The sequence below is a fragment of the Glycine soja genome, chromosome 6, assembly GCF_004193775.1.
Source record: "Glycine soja cultivar W05 chromosome 6, ASM419377v2, whole genome shotgun sequence".
NCBI classification, from domain to species: Eukaryota; Viridiplantae; Streptophyta; class Magnoliopsida; order Fabales; family Fabaceae; genus Glycine; species Glycine soja.
In genome coordinates, this window is record NC_041007.1 from 5,263,143 (window position 1) to 5,284,833 (window position 21,691).

At 31.0% G+C, this 21,691-nt stretch overlaps 2 protein-coding genes across 3 annotated transcripts; both read left to right on the forward strand.

The window, feature by feature from the left end:
• Positions 1-7,608: 7,608 nt before the first annotated feature.
• Positions 7,609-10,921, forward strand: LOC114414978 (G-type lectin S-receptor-like serine/threonine-protein kinase SD2-5). Its single transcript, XM_028379451.1, has one exon. It carries the CDS (start codon positions 8,281-8,283, stop codon positions 10,732-10,734), a length of 2,454 nt encoding a protein of 817 aa, XP_028235252.1. The 5' UTR covers positions 7,609-8,280; the 3' UTR covers positions 10,735-10,921.
• Positions 10,922-11,928: 1,007 nt separating this feature from the next.
• LOC114414979 (putative L-ascorbate peroxidase 6) lies at positions 11,929-17,436 on the forward strand. Of its 2 annotated transcripts, none has more exons than XM_028379452.1 (10): positions 11,929-12,112; positions 12,195-12,303; positions 12,397-12,524; positions 13,305-13,459; positions 13,544-13,586; positions 13,669-13,765; positions 14,077-14,160; positions 14,853-14,974; positions 15,290-15,356; positions 17,027-17,436. In XM_028379452.1, exons 1-10 carry the CDS (start codon positions 11,971-11,973, stop codon positions 17,127-17,129), a joined length of 1,050 nt encoding a protein of 349 aa, XP_028235253.1. In that variant the 5' UTR covers positions 11,929-11,970; the 3' UTR covers positions 17,130-17,436. The 2 variants fall into 2 exon arrangements, with proteins under 2 accessions (XP_028235253.1, XP_028235254.1); XM_028379453.1 differs by having other exon boundaries at positions 11,932-12,112; positions 13,305-13,375.
• Positions 17,437-21,691: the final 4,255 nt, after the last annotated feature.

Genomic DNA, 21,691 nt, shown 5'->3' on the forward strand with positions numbered 1-21,691 from the left:
GCAGTTCATTTTCAAGTCATGACTTTTTTTCTTTTGAAGTACAGGGCATGACTTTCATATATTATGATATTGTTATAATTAATGATTGTGAGTGGTGACTATTGGAATTTGGCATATAGAAATGCATGTAGTGCAGTATACTCACGGCTCTGGGCTAAGAATCTCGATGTTTACTTCTCAAATGAATTTCATGTGATTGTTTCCCCCTGTCCCAGTCTGATGCAATGATGACTTCACAGCACAATAGTTTTTTTTTCTTTCTTGTTTAAACACACTTCTGTGCATTTGATTCTTTATATATTTTTTCACAATGATTTCTTTTCATTTTTTTATACACATAACTCAAACACATATCTTGTTTAAGAAAAATAAAACACATACCACTTAAATCAATCGCTTTTACATTTTCTCTTTTTCATATTATATGTCTCTATGTATTTTAATCTGTCTCAAAATATTTATCAATTTAGAAAATTAAGAAAAAATTCTTTTGTTTTTTAATAATACCCTCATTTATAGGTTTATCGCCTAAAATAAATTTACAAGTATATATGTTATAACTCTTTTAATAATGGTAGTTTTGGCAAAGAAGTTACTATTTTAGTAACTGTTTTATATAATTTTTTAAAAATGTGTATCATTAAAAAAAAATACAAAATTAAAGAGTGTATATATGCACTTTGATCAAGTACTCACGCATTTAATGTCGAGGCTTGTGAAAAGATCCGATCGATATAAAAACATTCAATTGTTTTCGGTTAACAAAATTATAACATATGTGCCCTTTAGATCTTTTTATTTTGGGATGGTGTACGTAAAAGTGATCGATATTCATTTATGTTCATTAAAATCTTTTAATATTCTCACCGAAAAGTATATTTTCGCTGTGGTTGCTCCTCCAAAGATTAGTTATTTCTCTAGCTACTAGCTAGTCATATTAGGTTAGACTAAACTATTGTATAAGAGAAATATTATTACATGACCAAGTTTTTCCTGACCGCTCCAACGAATATCGTAGTCCAAATTAAGAATGTGCTCTTTTTGCTTTCTTATTGTTTAAGGCAGCAATAACTTTTAACTGATGCCAGAGTGCTAAATTTTACGACTAATGAGTGCTTAAGCATGCACTAATTAAATGCTCAAGGGATGAACAACCATAGTGTTTTTGTTCCTTCTAGATTCCACGATCTTTTCCTTCCCTTAAACCACATTGATTAGTTGCTTTTAAGATTAATACCAACGCTAAAACAAATGACAATTTGGTTAAGAAGGAAAAATACATGTAAAAACATCTTAAATTTATCAAAGCTGCTCAAAAGACCGGCTAAAATTAAGAAACCATTAAACATGTGCAGCTATAAGCACAATACACCTAGAAAACACAAATCATATCCCAGGATATAATTTAGAGTTTTGGCCCCCGATTAATCTAGAGAAATTGTTACATGACACAATTAATAAAAAGTATAAGTAATAAACAAAAAATAAAAATGCCAACCAGTCAAATAAGATAAAAAAACATTTGAAATAAAAAGGAAGCATATTATCCTTCCCTCCATATACCAACCATACCATTTTTTTGTATTCTGTTGAATATATGTTACCCAAAGTCTATGCTGAAAGTATAAATATGTATATATAACATTATTATAATGTAATTTTAGATTATTTAATATTTGTTCAAAGAGAATAATATAATAAAAATCATTTATCATATTTAACATGATCTAATAAGAGACTAAATAAAAATGTTGAATTATTTTTATTCTATTCCAATAAATAAAACAATAAAGTAAACTTGAAAAATTATGTAATTAACTTCCATTGATTCAATCAATAAAACACCATCAATACTCAAAATATTATTATAAAATATACTAATTAATAGTACTATATTATTTTAAAATTATAAACAAACAAATAAACACGTATAAATAAAAGTGAAAGAAATTATTAATGTAGCTATGGGATCGAGTGAATTACTACTCCTACTATCCAGAAAGGCCTTCTGTCGCTTTGCATTTTTAGTTGTACGAAGAAATATTGGGAATTGGGATGCCACGTTACTTTGTGTGAACTTTTAATGTTATTATGGTTATGATCGAGGTATCGCTATTGTTGGTAGCAAATGCGAATGAGGAGAATCAGTTGTGGAGTGTAGCATTAGCATATCAATAAGTTCAAGCATGCATGAAAAGTTGTCACCTAGCTGGATGCCCTTCAGAGAAAATAAAATCGAAAATTATTTGGTTAGTTTACTTTACAATTAAAAACAGTTTTTGATGAACGAAAATTAAACCGAATTGATGTCCATTCAAGATTAAAAATAGTTGCTTCGAGATATCATGTTAGACACCAAGTCTTAGATTGTATTTCCACTTGCATTGAATCTCTTGTTTTTAATAAAATGAGATAAATTGATTTTTCTTTTAAAAAAATTAAAATAATTTTAGTGATTCATATTTAATAGTAAGTTCAAGTAAGTTTTTAGTTCTTATTTTTTTTAAAAAAAATTAGTCTCTCAATAAAAATAAAAATTTGACTGATTAATTATCCTTAAGTTTTTTTTTATCTAAGAAATATATGAGATTTATTATTTTGACACTCAACTTTAGAATAAAATGATACTTTTGGTTGTAATTACATATCCAAGTTGGAGATTAAACTATTGAATCTTAGACATTGATAAAGAAATTCATAACCACTTAAGAAATTCATAACCACTTGTGTCAATAATTTTTGGTACCCACATGTTAAGGTTTCAGGTTTTAAAAGTTGAGTTTTTAGGTCTTGATTAGTCAAACTTTTAGGATTACAAACCTTAATAAAAAAAAGTTAAAAAATCTTAACCAATTAAATTTTTATTTAAAAATTAAAAATTTAATTTTAAAAAAGCGTAGAAACTAAAAAATTTAGTTTAACTTAACCCTTAATTGCATGATTAATATTAACTTCTTTCACCGCTTATACTTTAACAAAACATACTAAATATAAAGAGCAAATATGTAAATGGTGAAAATCAAAACACACAAACCATATGAACTTTTTTAAATCCAATATGGTTTATTTAAGGAATCATGTTATATTAAATCTTTACTTTTTATGTATGATTGCATGATTGATATTTCTTATACGTGCGCAAATCTCTCTCTCTATATTTTTTTTTCATTAGGAATAGTCTTCTTATTATTTGATCTGTTTTTTACATTATTATTCGGTCCTTTCGGGAGAGATCACATTTGGAAATAGGAAAAGTTGTTACTTTGTTATTAATGATTGGTAATTAGTACTTAATTGTTCTATTTCACTGGAAAAAATTATATATGAGATAACACTAAATATATTGTAAACATACAATTGAGTGGGTGTAATTGTCGTTCACTACTTTGCTTAAACCAAAAGAGACTTATTATTGTTATTTTATTATTATCAATTTATAAATAGTAAAAAATAGTACTAGTAGTTTGTCATAACAACGTATATCTAATCATTTTAATGTATTATAGTCACCATCCTCGAAAATTACATGAGCTAAATGTCTAATTAGTAATATACTACGATACCAGTCAAAATAATAATAACAATTACTTATTTAGAAGTATTGTGGTAGAAATATGATCCATAATTCTACCGACCGCAGAAGAAAAGGTCTGAATTTTACTATGAATGTTAATAAATTGTTTTCGCGACTTTAGAAATGTGTTTGAATCATGGCGTAAAGAAAACTATTTTGTTGGCCTTTTGAAAACTTGCACACACTATTGTCAGAAGTCAGAACCCTTACGTTTTTCCTTTCCCCTGCTTGCATTAAATTAATAGATCAAGTAATGGTGGTATCACACAGCTAATTATAGTCTATGAACTTAACCACTCGCTCTCTTTGTGGGTTATTTGGTTCATTTTTTATGTGCTCAATACCAAATCAATCAATTAACTAACTTTCCGCACAAATTTACTACGGAGCCAAATTAAGGATCTTTCTAACCAACTACATAACCCAAAACCAGGATTTGAACACCAGATTACAGAAGCTAGTTCTAAACCAAATTCTCGTGATTGGAGTTTGAGTTTTAAAAGTAGATTTTCATACGAGCTAAGAAGAAAAAAAAAATACTAGATGTGTAAATATATATGCAGAGCAGTATTTCCGAACATATAACTAAGATTTTTAAGTATTTTATTGCAAAAATTTGTAGCTTTAAATAAGAGCTATTTTTAATTTAACTTTAATTTTACGGAAGAGTCAAGTGTATCTTAAGTTAGTTCATTTGGATGATAAAAAATGTTGTTTAATATAGTTTTTAAAATCAAATAAATTTACAATGAATTTTATTTATATATGTTATTGATATAAAATTTCTTATATTATCAACTAATTAAAACTCTTGTTATGTATTATTAAAAAAGAAACAAATTACACTCGTGAACTTTTTTTAAAATTACACACACGACTCTTTTTTTCTATTCATATATTAATCTCTTTAATGTTTAAAAATACTATACTAATATTATCTTATATATTATACTAACTCTTCTTAATTATTAAAAATATTATACTATATTATATTGATACTCTTATAAGGAAAATTATTGTAAACATTTAACAATAAGAAGTATTCATCTAGTTGACTTTGAAAAACAATAAATGTTAAATGTAATTTGTTGTTTTTTAAAATATATTTTTTTGAAAGACAAATATTTTTAAAATAATTATTATAAAAATTAATTAATGAACTCATCATACGTGATCATCTTTGTTAATGATTTTTTGTTTCATTATCAGTGTATTTAAATTATATTCATTTATAATATCTATATAAAAAACATTTACAGGCTAATTTCCCCTATCATTTGAATTAACATTTATTCTTTAGTGAAATCTTTAAAACAAAACCAGGTCAAATCCTTTAAAAGCTTAAGCTTATTAGATCATCATAAATTCATGACAATCAAATCTTAAAAGTTTAAGTTGAATTACAAAGTTACAACAGGAAAAAAGGGACCTACTTGACATTTCCACTTGCATTTGTCGCACAATCTTGGACGTTTTCCTCACGTTTGTCCAACTTTGCATTAATATAAACCAGACAAGTAAGCCAATCCGCTTATTAAGTTTTATTTATTTTACGTTAGGTTTTAATAATTTTGTTATAACTTTGGTTAAAGAATAAAAAAATATTTGTTTAAAGACCAATTAAAATACTACTAAAAATATAAAATCAATTGAACACTTTACAGTACTTCTTTAAATATTGATTTTTAAACTAATACCATTAAAACAATTACATCTTTCGGGTCCCGCCGTCCTCCAATACAAGCCACCAGCTAGCAATCAAATGCTATTAAAATTTAAAACAGAGGAAGGAGAGAAGAAAACAAAAAGTTATAAGCCAGGTTACACTATTAAAATCACACTCCTATTCATTATACTCTGTCTAAGCAGTGCATGTTTTCTGGCTGCATTTGCATTGACAGTAAAAAATACAAGAACTGATTATTGCGAACGCTTTTATTGGCTAATGCATACGTACGATTGTTGAATCTAATATCGGCGTTTCTAACGTGTGACTTTTGTTTTTAATACCATGACATTAGTATTAATCATCTGCCTTGACTAATTTTTATCTAAATTTTGATTTATCACTTGATAAAATATTTTTTTAATCATAATTTTTTCATTCACTCGTGTCTAAGACTTCACTCAAATCAATTAACTAGTTGTTAGATTCTAATTTGTGATTATGAATACACAGAAAATATAATCCAATATTCTCGTCTAGGGGTAGGTAAACGGGCTGATCCGTCTCGCGTAAGTCCGTATTGACAGCAGAATGGACCAGCCCGTCCTGCATTCTTACATAGACCAAATAAATTGGTCCGCTCCAGCCCCACAGATCCCACGGGTCAAACGGACTGGTTTGCAGACATAATTTTAAAAGAATTTCAATTTCAATAAAAATACAGTACAATCAAATTAAGTTCAATACTAATGTAAATAAAATCTTAACAATTAGTCAATTATATCAATAAAATAAATAATATCTTAATAAAAGAAAATCCAAGCAATAAATCTAAAATATGAAACTTAAACATCTCCAACAACAAATGGTTTCATATTTGAAGAAATAAAATCCTAATGCAGGCAACCCGCGGAAACCACGAACCAAACCTGCATAGTCCGCGGTTAAGTGGGGTGGGCCCACAAATATAACATAATCATGAACCATTTAAAAAATAGGTCCGTTATCCGCGCAGACCGTGGACTCCGCGGGCCAGTCCATTGACCTGGACCTGTTTACCCACCCCTACTCTCGTCTAACGTTATTTGGTTTTTTTTTTCGTGAATACACTCTCTTTTCTATTTTTTTCCCAATTTACACCACTTTACAATTTAATTTCCAATCTACACTACTTTGGATTTTGTGCTTTGATTCACACCGCTGCAAACTCAAATGAACGTAAATACACTCTCTCTCACCTTTTTGTTTTTTTTTTTAATTTAAAATATTATAAAATATAAGTATTATATTATATAATTTTTTAAATTGGTTTTAAAATTACTTAAAAATTTTGCACAATAGAAATTTTGACTACTTTTAACAAACCAGTAATCAAAATACAAGAAGACATGTATCCTGTACAATATATTTCAGATCATCATTAGTTTTGTCATATTTACGTTGTAATTGTATTTTTTAATATGTTTCATTATTTTCGACTATCATCTTAGTTATTATATTTTAAAATTTTATATTTATTATATAAGATAGATGTATCAAGTATTTTTTCACTGTGTTTTTTAATTTGTTTTAATACTACTGACTAATTTTCTTATTTTTTAATTAACGAACATAACAAAAAAAAACATTAACAACACATAAATTTAACTATAAAATTACATACAACATAACTAAAAAATTGTGCTCTAATTTTATCCAATTTGTTTTTTCTTTTTCTTTATTTGTATATTTTTCTTAAAAAAAAATAAAAAAACAAAATTAAAAAATTTAATTTAATAAATAAGTAATTTTAAAATCAATTTAAAAAATTATATAATATACTATTTATATTTTATAATATTTTAAATAAAAAAAACAAAAAGGTAAGAGAAAGTGTATTCATGTTCATTTGCAAAAATAGTGTAAATCAAAACACAAAATCTAAAGTAGTGTAAATTGAAAATTAAATTACAAAGTGATGTAGATTAGAAAAATAAAAGAGAGTGTATTCACGGAAAAAAAAATCACGTTATTTTTCTATAATACACATTTCTCAAAAGATTATTTATTATATAAGTTATTAAAATAAATTGAATTTTTAATATATTTTTTAAATAGAATATAATTAAAATTTTATTTAATTATTTAGGTAAAATATTAATAATGAGAATGTTGTTAAAACTAATTAATAACTTTTCATTTTATAAAATATTAAATATTTAGAAACAAAATTTTATCATCTATAACAATAACAATTTTATCCAACTTTAATAAAATTATTTTGAATAAAGAAAAATACCACAAGCCTGGAAGAAGAAAAGAAGGTTCTTCAACGAGTCAATTCGTGAATCCACAAAAAATATTTAAAAAAGGAGGAAGATACCTCCCTTAATGCGTTTCACGGCTCCAAGACCTGAGTTAGCTGTAAAGTACAAAGGCAACCAAAGTCAGATCCACTCTGAAACCATCTTCTACCGCGCTTCTCTTCTGTGTAAATACTATCGCAAATTCTCTGCTTTCTCCACCTTCATTCATTCATTCATTGTCATACTTAACAACGCGCTTCTTCTTCCACCTCTTTCCTTTTGCATCTTTGATCTCCTTTCACGTGCCACGCAGATAGACTCGTGGTCAAATGAAGAGTACTTTGCCCAGTTGTCTTTGTTGACTTTTCCCACAACTGCTTCTCTCTTCCCTTCTCATCTCCACAACCACAAACTAACCGTATCAACCCCTCCGTTTCACAATTAATATACTCCTTCATTTTCAATCTGCTCATGCCCCTATCCATTTTCTTACGTGTGATTTCAGGATTCTTCATATTCCAAATCATCTACTATTAGACTTCTTGATTGGTCAAATCCTATATTTGGGTCTGTTCATATTCTCTCATTTCTTGTTCTTTCTCCGTACTTTACATACCCTTCATAAAACATTATTAATAAAAAACAGTTACTTGGTATTCTTTTCTGGGGTGGTTCTTGTTGTTGGTTGGTCTCATATTGCTAGCGGTTAGATGAATTCTGTTTCTTCCATGTGCGTTTGATTTCCATTTGTGAACATGGGAAAACATTGGTCTTTCTTCCATATTACGGGTACCCTTTTCCTTTTGTGCAAAGTCTGTCTAGCTGGGAGTCAATATTCTGGACGTGTCTTACCCGGGGTATTAAATGGTTCTCAAATGAATTGGATTGACAGAGATGGCAAGTTCCTTGTCTCAAAAAAGGTTCAGTTTGCCTTTGGCTTTGTCACCACAACGAATGACACCACCAAGTTTCTACTTGCAATCATCCATGTGGCCACTACCAGGGTAATTTGGACCGCCAATAGAGCAGTTCCTGTTGCTAACTCGGACAATTTTGTGTTTGATGAAAAGGGCAACGCTTTCTTACAGAAAGATGGAACCTTGGTTTGGTCAACAAGCACAAGTAACAAAGGGGTTTCTTCAATGGAATTGCTTGACACAGGGAATTTGGTTTTGCTTGGAATTGATAATAGCACAGTGATTTGGCAAAGTTTTAGCCATCCAACAGATACTTTGTTGCCAACTCAAGAGTTCACTGAGGGAATGAAACTCATCAGTGATCCTAGCTCAAACAACTTGACCCATGTTCTTGAGATCAAGTCTGGTAATGTTGTTCTCACTGCAGGTTTTCGAACCCCGCAGCCTTATTGGACTATGCAGAAGGACAACCGCAGAGTCATCAACAAGGGCGGTGATGCGGTGGCTTCAGCAAACATTAGTGGAAATTCATGGAGGTTCTATGACAAAAGCAAATCTTTGTTGTGGCAATTCATTTTCTCTGCAGATCAAGGCACAAATGCGACTTGGATTGCTGTTTTGGGGAGTGATGGCTTCATCACTTTCTCGAACCTCAACGATGGAGGGTCAAATGCTGCTTCTCCAACAACAATACCCCAAGATTCTTGTGCTACACCGGAACCTTGTGATGCATACACCATATGCACAGGTGACCAAAGAAGGTGTAGTTGCCCTTCTGTTATTCCTAGTTGCAAACCTGGTTTTGATTCTCCCTGTGGTGGTGACTCAGAAAAGTCCATTCAGTTGGTTAAAGCTGATGATGGGCTTGATTACTTTGCGCTTCAATTCCTTCAACCTTTTTCGAAAACCGATTTGGCTGGTTGCCAATCTTCTTGCCGCGGAAACTGCTCGTGCCTTGCTTTGTTCTTCCACAGAAGTTCAGGGGCCTGTTTCCTTTTGGACAGTGTAGGTAGCTTTCAGAAACCTGATTCTGATTCTGGTTATGTTTCTTACATTAAGGTCTCGACAGATGGAGGCGCTGGCACGGGTTCTGGGGGCGGCGGAGGTGTCCATAAGCACACCATAGTTGTTGTGGTCATTGTCATAATAGCCTTGGTTGTCATTTGTGGTCTGGTCTTTGGGGGAGTTAGATACCACAGAAGAAAGCAAAGGTTGCCTGAGTCTCCTAGAGAAGGTTCAGAAGAGGACAATTTCTTGGAGAATTTGACTGGCATGCCAATCCGTTACAGCTACAAGGACCTTGAGGCGGCCACTAATAACTTCTCTGTGAAGCTTGGGCAAGGGGGTTTTGGGTCAGTGTACAAAGGAGTTCTACCCGATGGGACTCAGTTAGCAGTGAAGAAGTTGGAAGGTATTGGACAAGGGAAGAAAGAGTTCAGGGCTGAAGTTAGCATCATTGGTAGCATTCATCATCTTCATTTGGTTAGGCTTAAGGGATTCTGTGCTGATGGAACTCATAGGCTCCTTGCTTATGAATACCTGTCTAATGGCTCCTTGGATAAATGGATATTCAAGAAAAACAAAGGTGAGTTTCAGTTGGATTGGGATACTAGGTTCAATATAGCTCTGGGAACAGCAAAAGGACTTGCTTATCTGCATGAAGATTGTGACTCAAAGATTGTTCATTGTGACATCAAGCCGGAAAACGTGCTTCTGGATGACCACTTCATGGCCAAGGTTTCGGATTTTGGGCTGGCTAAGCTCATGAACCGAGAACAAAGCCATGTTTTCACAACACTGAGGGGCACCAGGGGATATCTTGCACCGGAGTGGATAACAAACTATGCCATATCAGAGAAAAGTGATGTCTATAGCTATGGTATGGTGCTACTAGAGATCATTGGGGGAAGGAAAAACTATGATCCCAGTAAGTCTTCAGAGAAGTCCCATTTCCCAACTTATGCTTATAAGATGATGGAAGAAGGGAAGCTGAGAGATATTTTTGACTCGGAGTTGAAAATTGATGAGAATGATGATAGGTTTCAATGTGCTATAAAAGTTGCATTGTGGTGCATACAGGAAGACATGTCAATGAGGCCATCTATGACCAGAGTTGTCCAAATGTTGGAGGGTATTTGTATTGTTCCTAACCCACCAACCAGTTCTTCGTTGGGTTCTCGCCTTTATGCCACTGTGTTCAAATCCTCCAGTGAAGGGGCCACCTCTTCTGGTCCCTCAGACTGTAACAGTGATGCTTATCTCTCCGCGGTTCGCCTTTCAGGGCCTAGATAACAATACCTGTCTCTTTTGTTTATTTTCTGTGTGTTGTATTGTTGAGTAAATTAGTTTGTGTAATACAGCAGAGCTACTCTGGATTGTGTGGGCTTTGCATGCTTCCAGCTCTTGTACATTTTGTTCAAGTTCCTCAAATTTTGTAATATAAATAGCTATTCATAATCATCCTGCAGCATTTCTTTCTCTTTTATTTTTTATACATTATTAGCAACCTACAAAATCTAATACAGTTGATACTTGATAGGTTTGCTCACCTCAAAAGAGATTCATTTCCAATGATCAGCAGGATAACCTTATTGCTAAAAAAGAAAAAGTTGCACTTTCTTTTTACATTTCATGAGAGTTCCAAATTTTTATTGATCAAAAGATGCTGTCAGGGTCAGGAATGGTGATATTGATGACTTATCAGTGATAGGCTCAAATGGAATATTTTTTTTTTGACTTTTTAGGTTAGAAATTGTACCCTCCTAGATCTTGACATGCTGTTGGCTTTCTATTCAAGCGACTAGCGTCATCAGGAACTGTGTACTCTCCAGAGTTATGTCACGGATTTTTTACTGCAGTGCTCCCTCGTCTAAATACTCAATTTATATTAGTTTGGGGAAATATTTCCAAATTACACATCTTTTTTTGCTTTACAGGGTTCTGTCATCCCAACTTATAAAGAAATAATTTTTTATATACATATAAAGGAAAGTTAGAATGACATAACCTGACATTTGAAAATATTTTTCAAACTAGTATAGATTGAATATTTAAATGAGATAAAAGGTGCAGTAAAAATTACCTTATGTCATGGTCGACCTTTTATTCAAACCACTTTGTACACAAGGCATTTGTGGCTCACGGCTAGCCTACTATATCCATTTAAAAAATCATTTTGTTATTCTAATCTTGGAAAATTTGTATCTTTTTAGAAAACAAATTATAATAAAATATATTTAAATTTGTATGCAGATTTGCTGTCTCTCTATCTGTATAAATAAAATCAACAGCATGAAAAAAAGTAAGTTGCAAGGGACGCTTAATATTTATAAAAGAAAATGATTTGTGAATATAAAAATATGATAATAAAAAACTATCCTTGTTCATCTAAAAATAAAAGAATATTTTTTTTAAAAAAAAAATGTATCTATCAAGTATAATGTTAGTAATTTTATTATGTTAAAATGACGAAATTAGTGGAAAGGGGGTTAAAGAAAGAAAGAAGGTGTGTGGCGTCAGGTAGAGATAATGAGATTAGGTGTGAGTGTGAGTGTGAGTGTGCGGTGCTCAATCGGCACCGCTTCAGGCAACACCCAAACCGATTATCCCGCCAAATTCCAACGGTCATCTTTCTCAACTGCCAACTTCCTCCCCGACAACGCTTCTTCAGGTAAGGGAGGCAACCTTCAACCTCGGATGGAGCTGCTGTTATTGTGCTTATACTTTAACTACACGGTAACCGTTTTTCGTAGATTTAGCAGTTTCAATTTCGAGTAGTAGCAGCAGGAGAGGGCTAATACGCATAGCCACGTTGCCATGTCTTCTTCCCCTCATAGGTTGCCTCCCAGCCAACGCCATGCAGTAAGTATGTATATAATTAAAATTTAATTTTGGACCATACATATTACATATTCATTCATGTCTTGAATAGTGAATACATGGTGGTGATTGAAGGCCAGGTTCAAAGGAATATCTTCTCATTAAAGAAGAGGTGAGGAAGGTCTTGTCCAAGGGAAAGGCTGCTGGCGTGCTTCGATTGGTATTCCATGATGCCGGAACCTTTGACATCGATGACAGTACAGGTAGTATTCTTATCTCATCTGAGGGACTCAAGGTTGCTGTTATTTTTCATACAGTCCTTCTACTCTCTTTTATGACCAGAGTAAAACATTTGTCTGAAAAATGAATAGCCATGTTTTCTCAGTGTCAAACAAACAGAAACAATCCTCGTTATGACTTTAAAAGTAGTTATTATACATAGCAGTTTGTAATTGGATTGGATGACAGTATAATAACCTTTACACGATCAGTGCATATATTATGTTTTTCCCGTTAAATATGTAGCTAGTCCACATTTGGGGTGCCAATGCCATTTGTTTTGACTTTTTTACCTGATATAATTAAGCTTGCATCCTCTACTTGATATGCTTCCTTAATCATCCAATTTGGCATCAAGAGCCTCACTCTAAAACTAAGTAGAATTCCAAGCTGAATTCGATTTTGAGTCTTACAGGAAAAAATGCCAATCATTGCTATCATGGAGACAAACCATGCTAGTAACGTAGTGATGGCTTTTTCAGATATGTCTCATTGCTGGTCCTTTTCAAACAAAATTATCCTGTGACTTTTCTCCTATGTAATGAATAATCAAATGGAAAATTTCCCATCTTTCTCTTTTCTATAACTCCATTTTAGTAGTAGTTCTAGCCTTTGCTCATCGATTGAATTTGTTTAGGTAATTTTTCACAAGGCGTGAGCCAATTATAGAGGAAGCTGTGCGGTATCTTATTATGTTTTCTTGGTAATAGTGTCATCATCAAATTCAAAATGTACATATATTTTTTGCACTTTTCATGTTGCAGGTGGTATGAATGGTTCTATAGTCTATGAACTTGAAAGACCTGAAAATGCTGGCCTGAAAAAATCAGTAAAGGCATGCTCTGTCTCACTTTTTTCTCATTCCCCTTCTATCACTTCTATTTCTATTACTATTTGGAGAATTCCACATGATAGTGAGGTAGTGATGGCTTTAAGACAAATATCTTTTCTTACATTTTAACTGCCACCTAATATCTCAGTGGACGTATCACATATTTTTTAGGTTCTGCAAAAAGCAAAGACTCAGATAGATGCTATCCAACCAGGTCCTTCTTCTATCTGGTAACTGCTGCTAATAGTAAGTGATAATTTGGTCTGGATCAACAAATTTTCGTTTATCTTTATTAGTATCTTGGGCGGACATGATTGCTGTGGCTGGAGCTGAAGCAGTTGAAGTATGTGGAGGTCCACCTATTCAAGTTTCACTGGGCAGATTAGATACACTGTAAGATGCTTGGTTTCTAGTTGACTTGTTTTCAAGTTAGTACTTATGAAGTATGATGTGACAAGCAACTGGTCTTTTCTTAACAGGATGACAAACAAACAGTTATATGTTAGTTTTGGTGCATTAGGTGCTCTGAAAATGTTTTTTAGCCAATTATTGAATTATGTTCAATCTGTTTGTTTAATGAATGATCAACCATTTTGCTGGGAATAAAAATTTCCTCCATGGGAATTTAACTCATTGGTTTTCATATAACAATGAAGTCTGGTTAGTCTTCAGTCAAATAATATTTTCATTCATTTTAATGATAGGGTGCCTGATCCAGAAGGGAGACTTCCTGAGGAATCTCTCAATGCTTCTGGTTTGAAGAAATGTTTCCAGAGCAAAGGCTTTTCGTGAGTATGAGGAAAAACTCCTAATTTACCTTGTATTTGTGTTCTATAAAGTATCATTTATTTGTATCTATTTTAGACTGGTGCAGCTATACATCATCTAAAAACTGTCTGATTGTCCATAACATGAGAATCTTAAGATTACAAAGGCAGACTGAATCTTATACTACCTCCGATCCTATATATAAGAAACAATTACCTAATTCATAAACACCAATAAAAGTAGTTAGATTAGTTAATTTGTCATAAAATTTTATTTTATTTCAAGACTACCCATAATATTAGATGATTTAAGAGGTGAATATTTTTTAAAAAATAATTTTTCAACTAATGAGTGTCTCTTATTTTGATGATACCTCAATAAATGCACCCACTTTGATGGAAAAATGATTATAATCATTAATAGACCTCACAATAATTAGGGGTCAAAAGCAAATTTAGCAATAAAGTAATCTTATGTTTCTTATAATTAAGACCAAGAAAATGTTACATTTTGTTTCATATATAGAGGATTAGAGGTAGTATCTTATAAAGTCCTAATTCTAAACCAAACTAACAAGGCAAGAAAATAGTGATTTTCTGACCCAAAAATTACTTATCATATGTTTATTAGTCATTGTATAAATTTTATAAAATATTTTACTTGAATTAGTTTTGCTTATGCATCCTTATCATTTGGAGCTTTTCTTTCATAGAACACAAGAACTTGTGGCTTTGTCTGGAGCCCACACTATTGGAAGTAAAGGTTTTGGAAGCCCAATTTCTTTTGACAATTCATATTATAAGGTTCTTTTGGAGAAGCCGTGGACGTCTTCAGGTAATTTAACAGCTTATCTCATTTAAACATTGTTTTTATATTTTTTTTGTATACTTGCTACAAGTCGTTGTTTTCTGAAGACAATAAGACAATAAGGAAATGCAAGAGTTGAATGGATGTTACTATGTTAGGCTTAGCCATTGGATTATCACATAATTTTTGTCCAGTCTTCTCTGGATATGTTCCAATCAACAGCTCTACTTTGCGGTTGCATGCTCATTTTTCTGGATAGACCCAACATATTTATTGGTTTGTTTTTGTAAAAAAAAAAAAATTATTTGTATAATTCTCATCTGCTGGTTGTCTTTTATGCAGGTGGTATGCCGAGTATGATTGGACTTCCTTCAGATCACGCTCTTGTTGAGGATGATGAATGCTTAAGGTTCTTTATCTTTGACAACCTCTTATGCTACTCTTAATATGAATTTGTCCCCCACTTTTTTTCTTTTCTGGCTAAGCACTAAAATTTTAGTGCTGAAGTGGTAAATCCTTTAAAGAATGTTAGGTTATCTAAACAGGTAAAACAATTAAAATGAGAAGCATATCCTTTTCTTGTTTTTCAGGATTCTATAAAATAACAGGTAACGCAAATAATCCATCAATTGGAAGCAAATAATCTCTATCAATTGGTAGTGAATAAGTTATGTTAGTTATATTTGTCTGACACTCTGACACCATAATTCGTGATTCATCGTGTCTTGCCCTAGTACACCATATCCTTGTCTCTGGAGTACTAGTTTACACACAAAACTAAACATTGAATTTTCCTTTTCTAGACCTCTAGTTGAAATCTGAAACATCAATTTTCAAACAGTTAGGTGATGATCCCGAGCCTAACGCATGTTCTTGTTCAAATTCTTGTATTATAGTTGTTTGTTGGCCTCAGGACTCATTTCTGATTCTTTTTTGTCCATGTAAGCAAACAATACAACAACAACAACAACAACGCCTTATCCCACTAGGTGGGGTCGGCTACATGGATCAACTTCCGCCATAATGTTCTATCAAGTACCATACTTCTATCCAAATCATTAAGTTCGAGATCCTTTTTTATAACCTCTCTTATAGTCTTTTTGGGTCTTCCTTTGCCTCGAATTGTTTGTCTTCTCTCCATCTGGTCTACTCTCCTCACTACAGAGTCTACCGGTCTTCTCTCTACATGCCCAAACCACCTAAGTCTATTTTCCACCATCTTCTCTACAATAGGCGCTACTCCAACCCTCTCTCTAATAGTTTCGTTTCTAATTTTATCCTGTCGAGTCTTACCACACATCCACCGCAACATCCTCATCTCCGCTACACCTACTTTATTCTCATGTTGGCTCTTGACCGTCCAACATTCTGTTCCGTACAAAATCGCCGGTCTTACCGCAGTCCGATAAAACTTTCCCTTTAGCTTGATCGGTACCTTTGCATCACATAACACTCCCGATGCTTTTCTCCATTTCATCCATCCTGCTTGAATGCGATGATTCACATCCCCTTCAATCTCCCCATCATCCTGTATTACAGACCCAAGATATTTAAACCGTGTGACTTGAGGGATAATATGGTCTCCTATTTTCACCTCTGAGTTAGAAACCCTCCTTCTTTTGTTGAACTTACATTCCATATACTCCGATTTGCTTCTGCTTAGGCGAAAGCCATGTGTTTCTAAAGCTCGTCTCCAAGTTTCCAACCTCTCATTCAACTCCTCCCTTGACTCTCCAAGGAGGACTATGTCATCTACAAAAAGCATACATCTCGGCGCTATCTCTTGGATTTGTTCCGTGAGGACATCCAGACCATGTAAGCAAACAATGACGTGCTGAAAAGAAAATTGTCTTTTTAAGTAAGCTAGAGTCGGTATTGTCTATCAAAAACTCCCATCAATCATGTATTTAGGAGGGGGAAATTTTAACTAAAATTTTTAGCTGGACCATTTTATTATATCTTAATGATGACTAGACATTCACTTGCATGTTACATATCCCGGTGCACCGCATGTGTATGTTTCTGCTGATTATATGTTCCTTAGTGTGCATAACTAAGAGAGCTCCATTGATTGAACAGATGGATTAAAAAATACGCAGACAGTGAGAATCTATTCTTTGAAGATTTCAAAAATGCGTATGTCAAGCTGGTGAATTCTGGTGTGAGGCGGAATAGCTTATAAATTCAGGAGTTGAATGTTCCAACTTCCACTGAAGGGGCAACTTGCATTTTTATTGACTTTCTAACAGTGTTTATGCACAGTTGCCATGAAGTTTTGGGTGCTTTATTATTGATTTGAACATCAAGATCTACTACCCCCTAAAAATCAACCAACGAAGTATGTGCATGCAGGGCCAATAAATTTCATGGAAAAGTCGTTTAAGGGGTGTATTGGATTAAGATTTTAAAAGACTATTTTAGCATAATTTTTTTTTTGAATTTTAAAGATTATGTAAAATTATTATGATTTATTATATTTCTTTACAAGATTTTTATGATAGTTTGAATTTTAATGGACTTTTATCATAAAAATTTAAAGGATTTGAAATGATTTTATAGGTTTATAAGATTTGAAAGAATTCTGTAAATTTTTAAAAATACATTCTAAATTATAAGAATTAGTGAAAAAATAATAATAAATATTAAGTTTGGATAAGAAAAGTAAAATCAATATATTTTTTTAATCTTTTAATAGTTATATTGATTCTAGTTTTATGTTCTTCTATATTAACTTTTATTGTAATAGTATTTTTTCATTCTCACTTTTGGATTTGAACAATATATTTAAAATTATATGTTAATTTTCTAATTTTTTTAATTACTACAATCATTTCACGATAAATCTAATTATATGTATAAAAAAGGTGCAATAATAAGCTTATACTATAACGGAGTAGTGAGGGTGAAAATTGATAAAAGGGTTACTAAATTATGTGGATAATGAAATTAAGGGTGATAATTACGAAATATTACGTGTGATAGATATAATCAAACTAAAGAAAGCATGATTAGTCTTAGTACATAAGACACATTTTTAATTTAGAAAACAAAGGAAAAAATGCATAGGAGAGAAATATATTTGAATTTTTTTATATTCCAAAAGAATAGAAGAAATATATGTGACACACACATCTTAAAGAATATTAAAGAAATAAAAGGGTATATGTGATGAGAGAAAAAAAATGATAACCAGTAGAAAAAGAAAGAAAAAAGTTTAGTAAAATTTTAAGGTGGTGAAATTATTTAACAGATGTTTTATACTAAAAAGTCCCGATAAAATCTATCAAAATTTTTCTTAAAAAAATAATTCATCGAAATTTGTATATTTTTTAATATTAAAATACTTTTTACAAGTTATAACAAATTCTAATTAAATAGCATTGAATTTTGTTGTCTTTCTTTTTTAATTAAATACCACAAAATTTATTTATATTATTTAAAAATTTTGATTGAATATCATAAAAAAAATTATAAAAAAAACTATTTTAAAATCCTTTAAAATCATAATTCAATAATACAACCCCTAAATTTGAAATATGAAGGCTTGACACATGGAACAATTTTCGTATGAGCACAGTTCTTTTAAGTTTTAAACACAACCAAACGCTTTTTAATATTATTTATTCTATAAAGATTTCCTTTCATGACTCATGGTCCATGTCCAATTACAAGAAAATTATTTATTAGGGATTATCACTCTATTTTATTTTATTTTTTACTGAAGTCACTTAAAAAATATATAATGTTAATTATGAATAAGTTTCTGTTAATTAAGTAAAGATATATAATTAGAAAATTTTCAAGTATTTTGAGACCTAGTCCTTGAACCACTAATCCCTTTACCAATTTTTACATTTTAAATTAAGATCACGTGCTTAATGGAACTTTAAGATACGTCCAGTTACGAAATTAATAAAAAGCATTTGATGATATTTTGGACTTAATTATAAAATTTTAAAAAATAAGGACCTTTGGTAAAAAAATAATGATTAAAATATTTTTTGTCCTTATAAAATTATCAAAATTTATTTTTAGTTTGTTAATTTTTTTTGTCTGTTTTTTATTCTCAAAAAAATTAAAATATGTGTTTTTGATAAGAGTTTAGGTTCGGATTGATCGCAATTTATGTGTTTGATGCTTATCCAATAAAAATTTGGACATGTGTAGCGTAAATTGTTTTTCCTTTCTCTTACTCTGACCCCAGCTGGTCCCCAACCATGCCTTTTTGTAATGTGATAATTAGCTTATTTTATTGTTGACAAGGTAAGTTATGCATTTTCGTCAATAATATTTCTTTCTTGGTGTGTATCTTAGGATCTTTAATGATTGAGTGTCAACTTAGTTGGGATCTCCTGCATTATGTGAAGTCATACACCAAGATCCATTAAAAAAAAAACAAACAAAATGAGATATTCTAAAATATTTTAAAAAAATAAAAAACAAAGATTTAAACCGTTAATAATTATTTTAATTTTAAACTTTCCGTTTTCTCTCCATTAAAAATTTAATTCCTCTTTCAAATTTGGGCACCGCTCAATTGCTCAAAGTTTCAAATCCGTGAAGGACTTATTGGTTTTGCTATTTGAGATGGTTCTTCTCACTTCTGGGTATAGCCTTGACAACCTCAATAGCTTTTGGAAACAGGATCCATAGGATGTTGAAGCTTGGATTGAGCATCGATCAGGATGGAAGAGTGATGTGTTGCTTTCTTTATTAGTAGAGCTTTTATTGACAATGCGGAGAATTTGGAGCGTTGCACTAAATATCTTGGTCAATCACTAATCACTAATCACTAATCACGTTCGAATTTCCAACTTTGCTCGATCCCTTTGCAAATGACCCTATGAGAATTGAATTTAACTTTGTTGTTTTGGAAAATGTTGTTGGTGAAGAGTGAAGCGTGAATTGTAATGCTTTTTTTCTTTCCCAAAAGCGTGAATACATGAATTGTAAATTCTCTCAATTTTTTGAACCAAAATCAAAGAATGTATTCGGGTTTGCTTGTAAAGTTATGCACTTTAAAAGCCCTCGACCAATTTTAAGAATTGTTGCTTCAGTTGTGTAAAATAAAATTGAAAAAAGTTAGGGTTCATAAAAGCATCTTCATGAACTTCCTTTGCACTTTTTTTTTTTGTTTCTTTCTTTCTTGTATTTATGTTTGGGTTTTGTTTAAATGGAAATATTTGGTTGTTCTGGGTTGTGGGTGGTTGTAATGTTGTTTTGGGTTCTGGATTCTAGGTGGTTAAAATAATTTCTTGTTTTTTTTTTTTTTTTTTTTACTTTGAAAATATCATAGTGATGGTTAAAAAAGTTGTCATTATGTGTTAATTATAATATTCAAGGTATTTTAAAAAATGTATTTGTGATAAATTTTAGTAGCTAATATTTTTATATTATCAGCTTATCAGATTTATATTGACTCATTTTGGATCGTTCTTTAAAACATAAAAAACTAAAATAATTTTTTTTAAAAAAATATAAGACTAAAGTGAAAAAAATACCAAAAACATCGTTTAGCCTAAAAAAAATTAAGGACCTACATATTAAGAAATTTAAGATAATTCAAAGAATGGACATGAATTTCTCCCCCGATTTTGTATCAGAGGCTTTAGCAAATGATGTTAACCTCCTTGTTTAGCTCGTTGCAGTTTTTCTGTTTTCACTTTACCAAAAAAAAATAAAAAATTGGAGAATATCACACGAATTTAATTGTATTTAAACTTGAGTGACATTTAAATGAAAGTTTTCATCCTACCAAGGGAAAATAATTACTCGACTTAGGGTAAATAAATAATTTTATGTTTTCTTAATGTGTTTGTTTAAATGATTTTTGATTAAAAAATGTTTATTTTAATTATTATCAGTCCTTAACTACACATAACTTATCATGTTGTAGTCAGTTACAAAATTAAAACATAAATTACATGAATAAATTAATTTAATTGATTAAATAAAAACAAGTTGACACTAGTCTAATACGCAACAATAAAATTCATCTAAACCACAAAGCCACTAAGTAGAGATACCCAATTGTAATATTTGAAATGTTTTGGGATCTAGTTCTTTAACCACTGGTTCTGAAACAACTTTTACATTTTTAATTAAGATTATGTATTTAACAGAACATTGACATAAGTATAGTTAGGAATACAATCAAAAAATAGTTTCTTGATATTTTGGACATAATTATAAACTTCTAAAAACCTGTGATCCACGTAAAATGTTAAGGTTTCATTAGGTACATGATTTTAATTGAAAATGTAAAAAAAAAAATGTTAAGGGAGAAGTTTTTATGGAATATAAGTCACAATATACGAATCAAGGTTATTTTTCCTTTTAAATCTCTTTTGTTTGAAATGTCAAAATTAAGGATTCGTTTATTTTAATTAAAGTTAGACGAAAAAATTGAAATGAATAATTTTAATCTGATAAATAGTATAACTATCGCATCGTATTACAATGGGATTAAGGATTGTTTGAGGTCTTTTTAAGCAAAGAAACATTTTTTTTAAAAAAATAATTAATGTTCTTTTTAAGGTTTTTATGTGTTTGTTGTAAATTTTCAAAATAATCAGAAGCTGAAAAAAATCTAAAATCTGGTTATATTTAGAATATGTTTTAATAGTTTCTCATAAAATCAATTATTTCTTTAAAAACTATTTTTCCTTATTATAAACAAACATAAATTAGATAATCTTAAAGAAAGCAATCCTATTACTAGATTTTTTTACATATATCATCTTG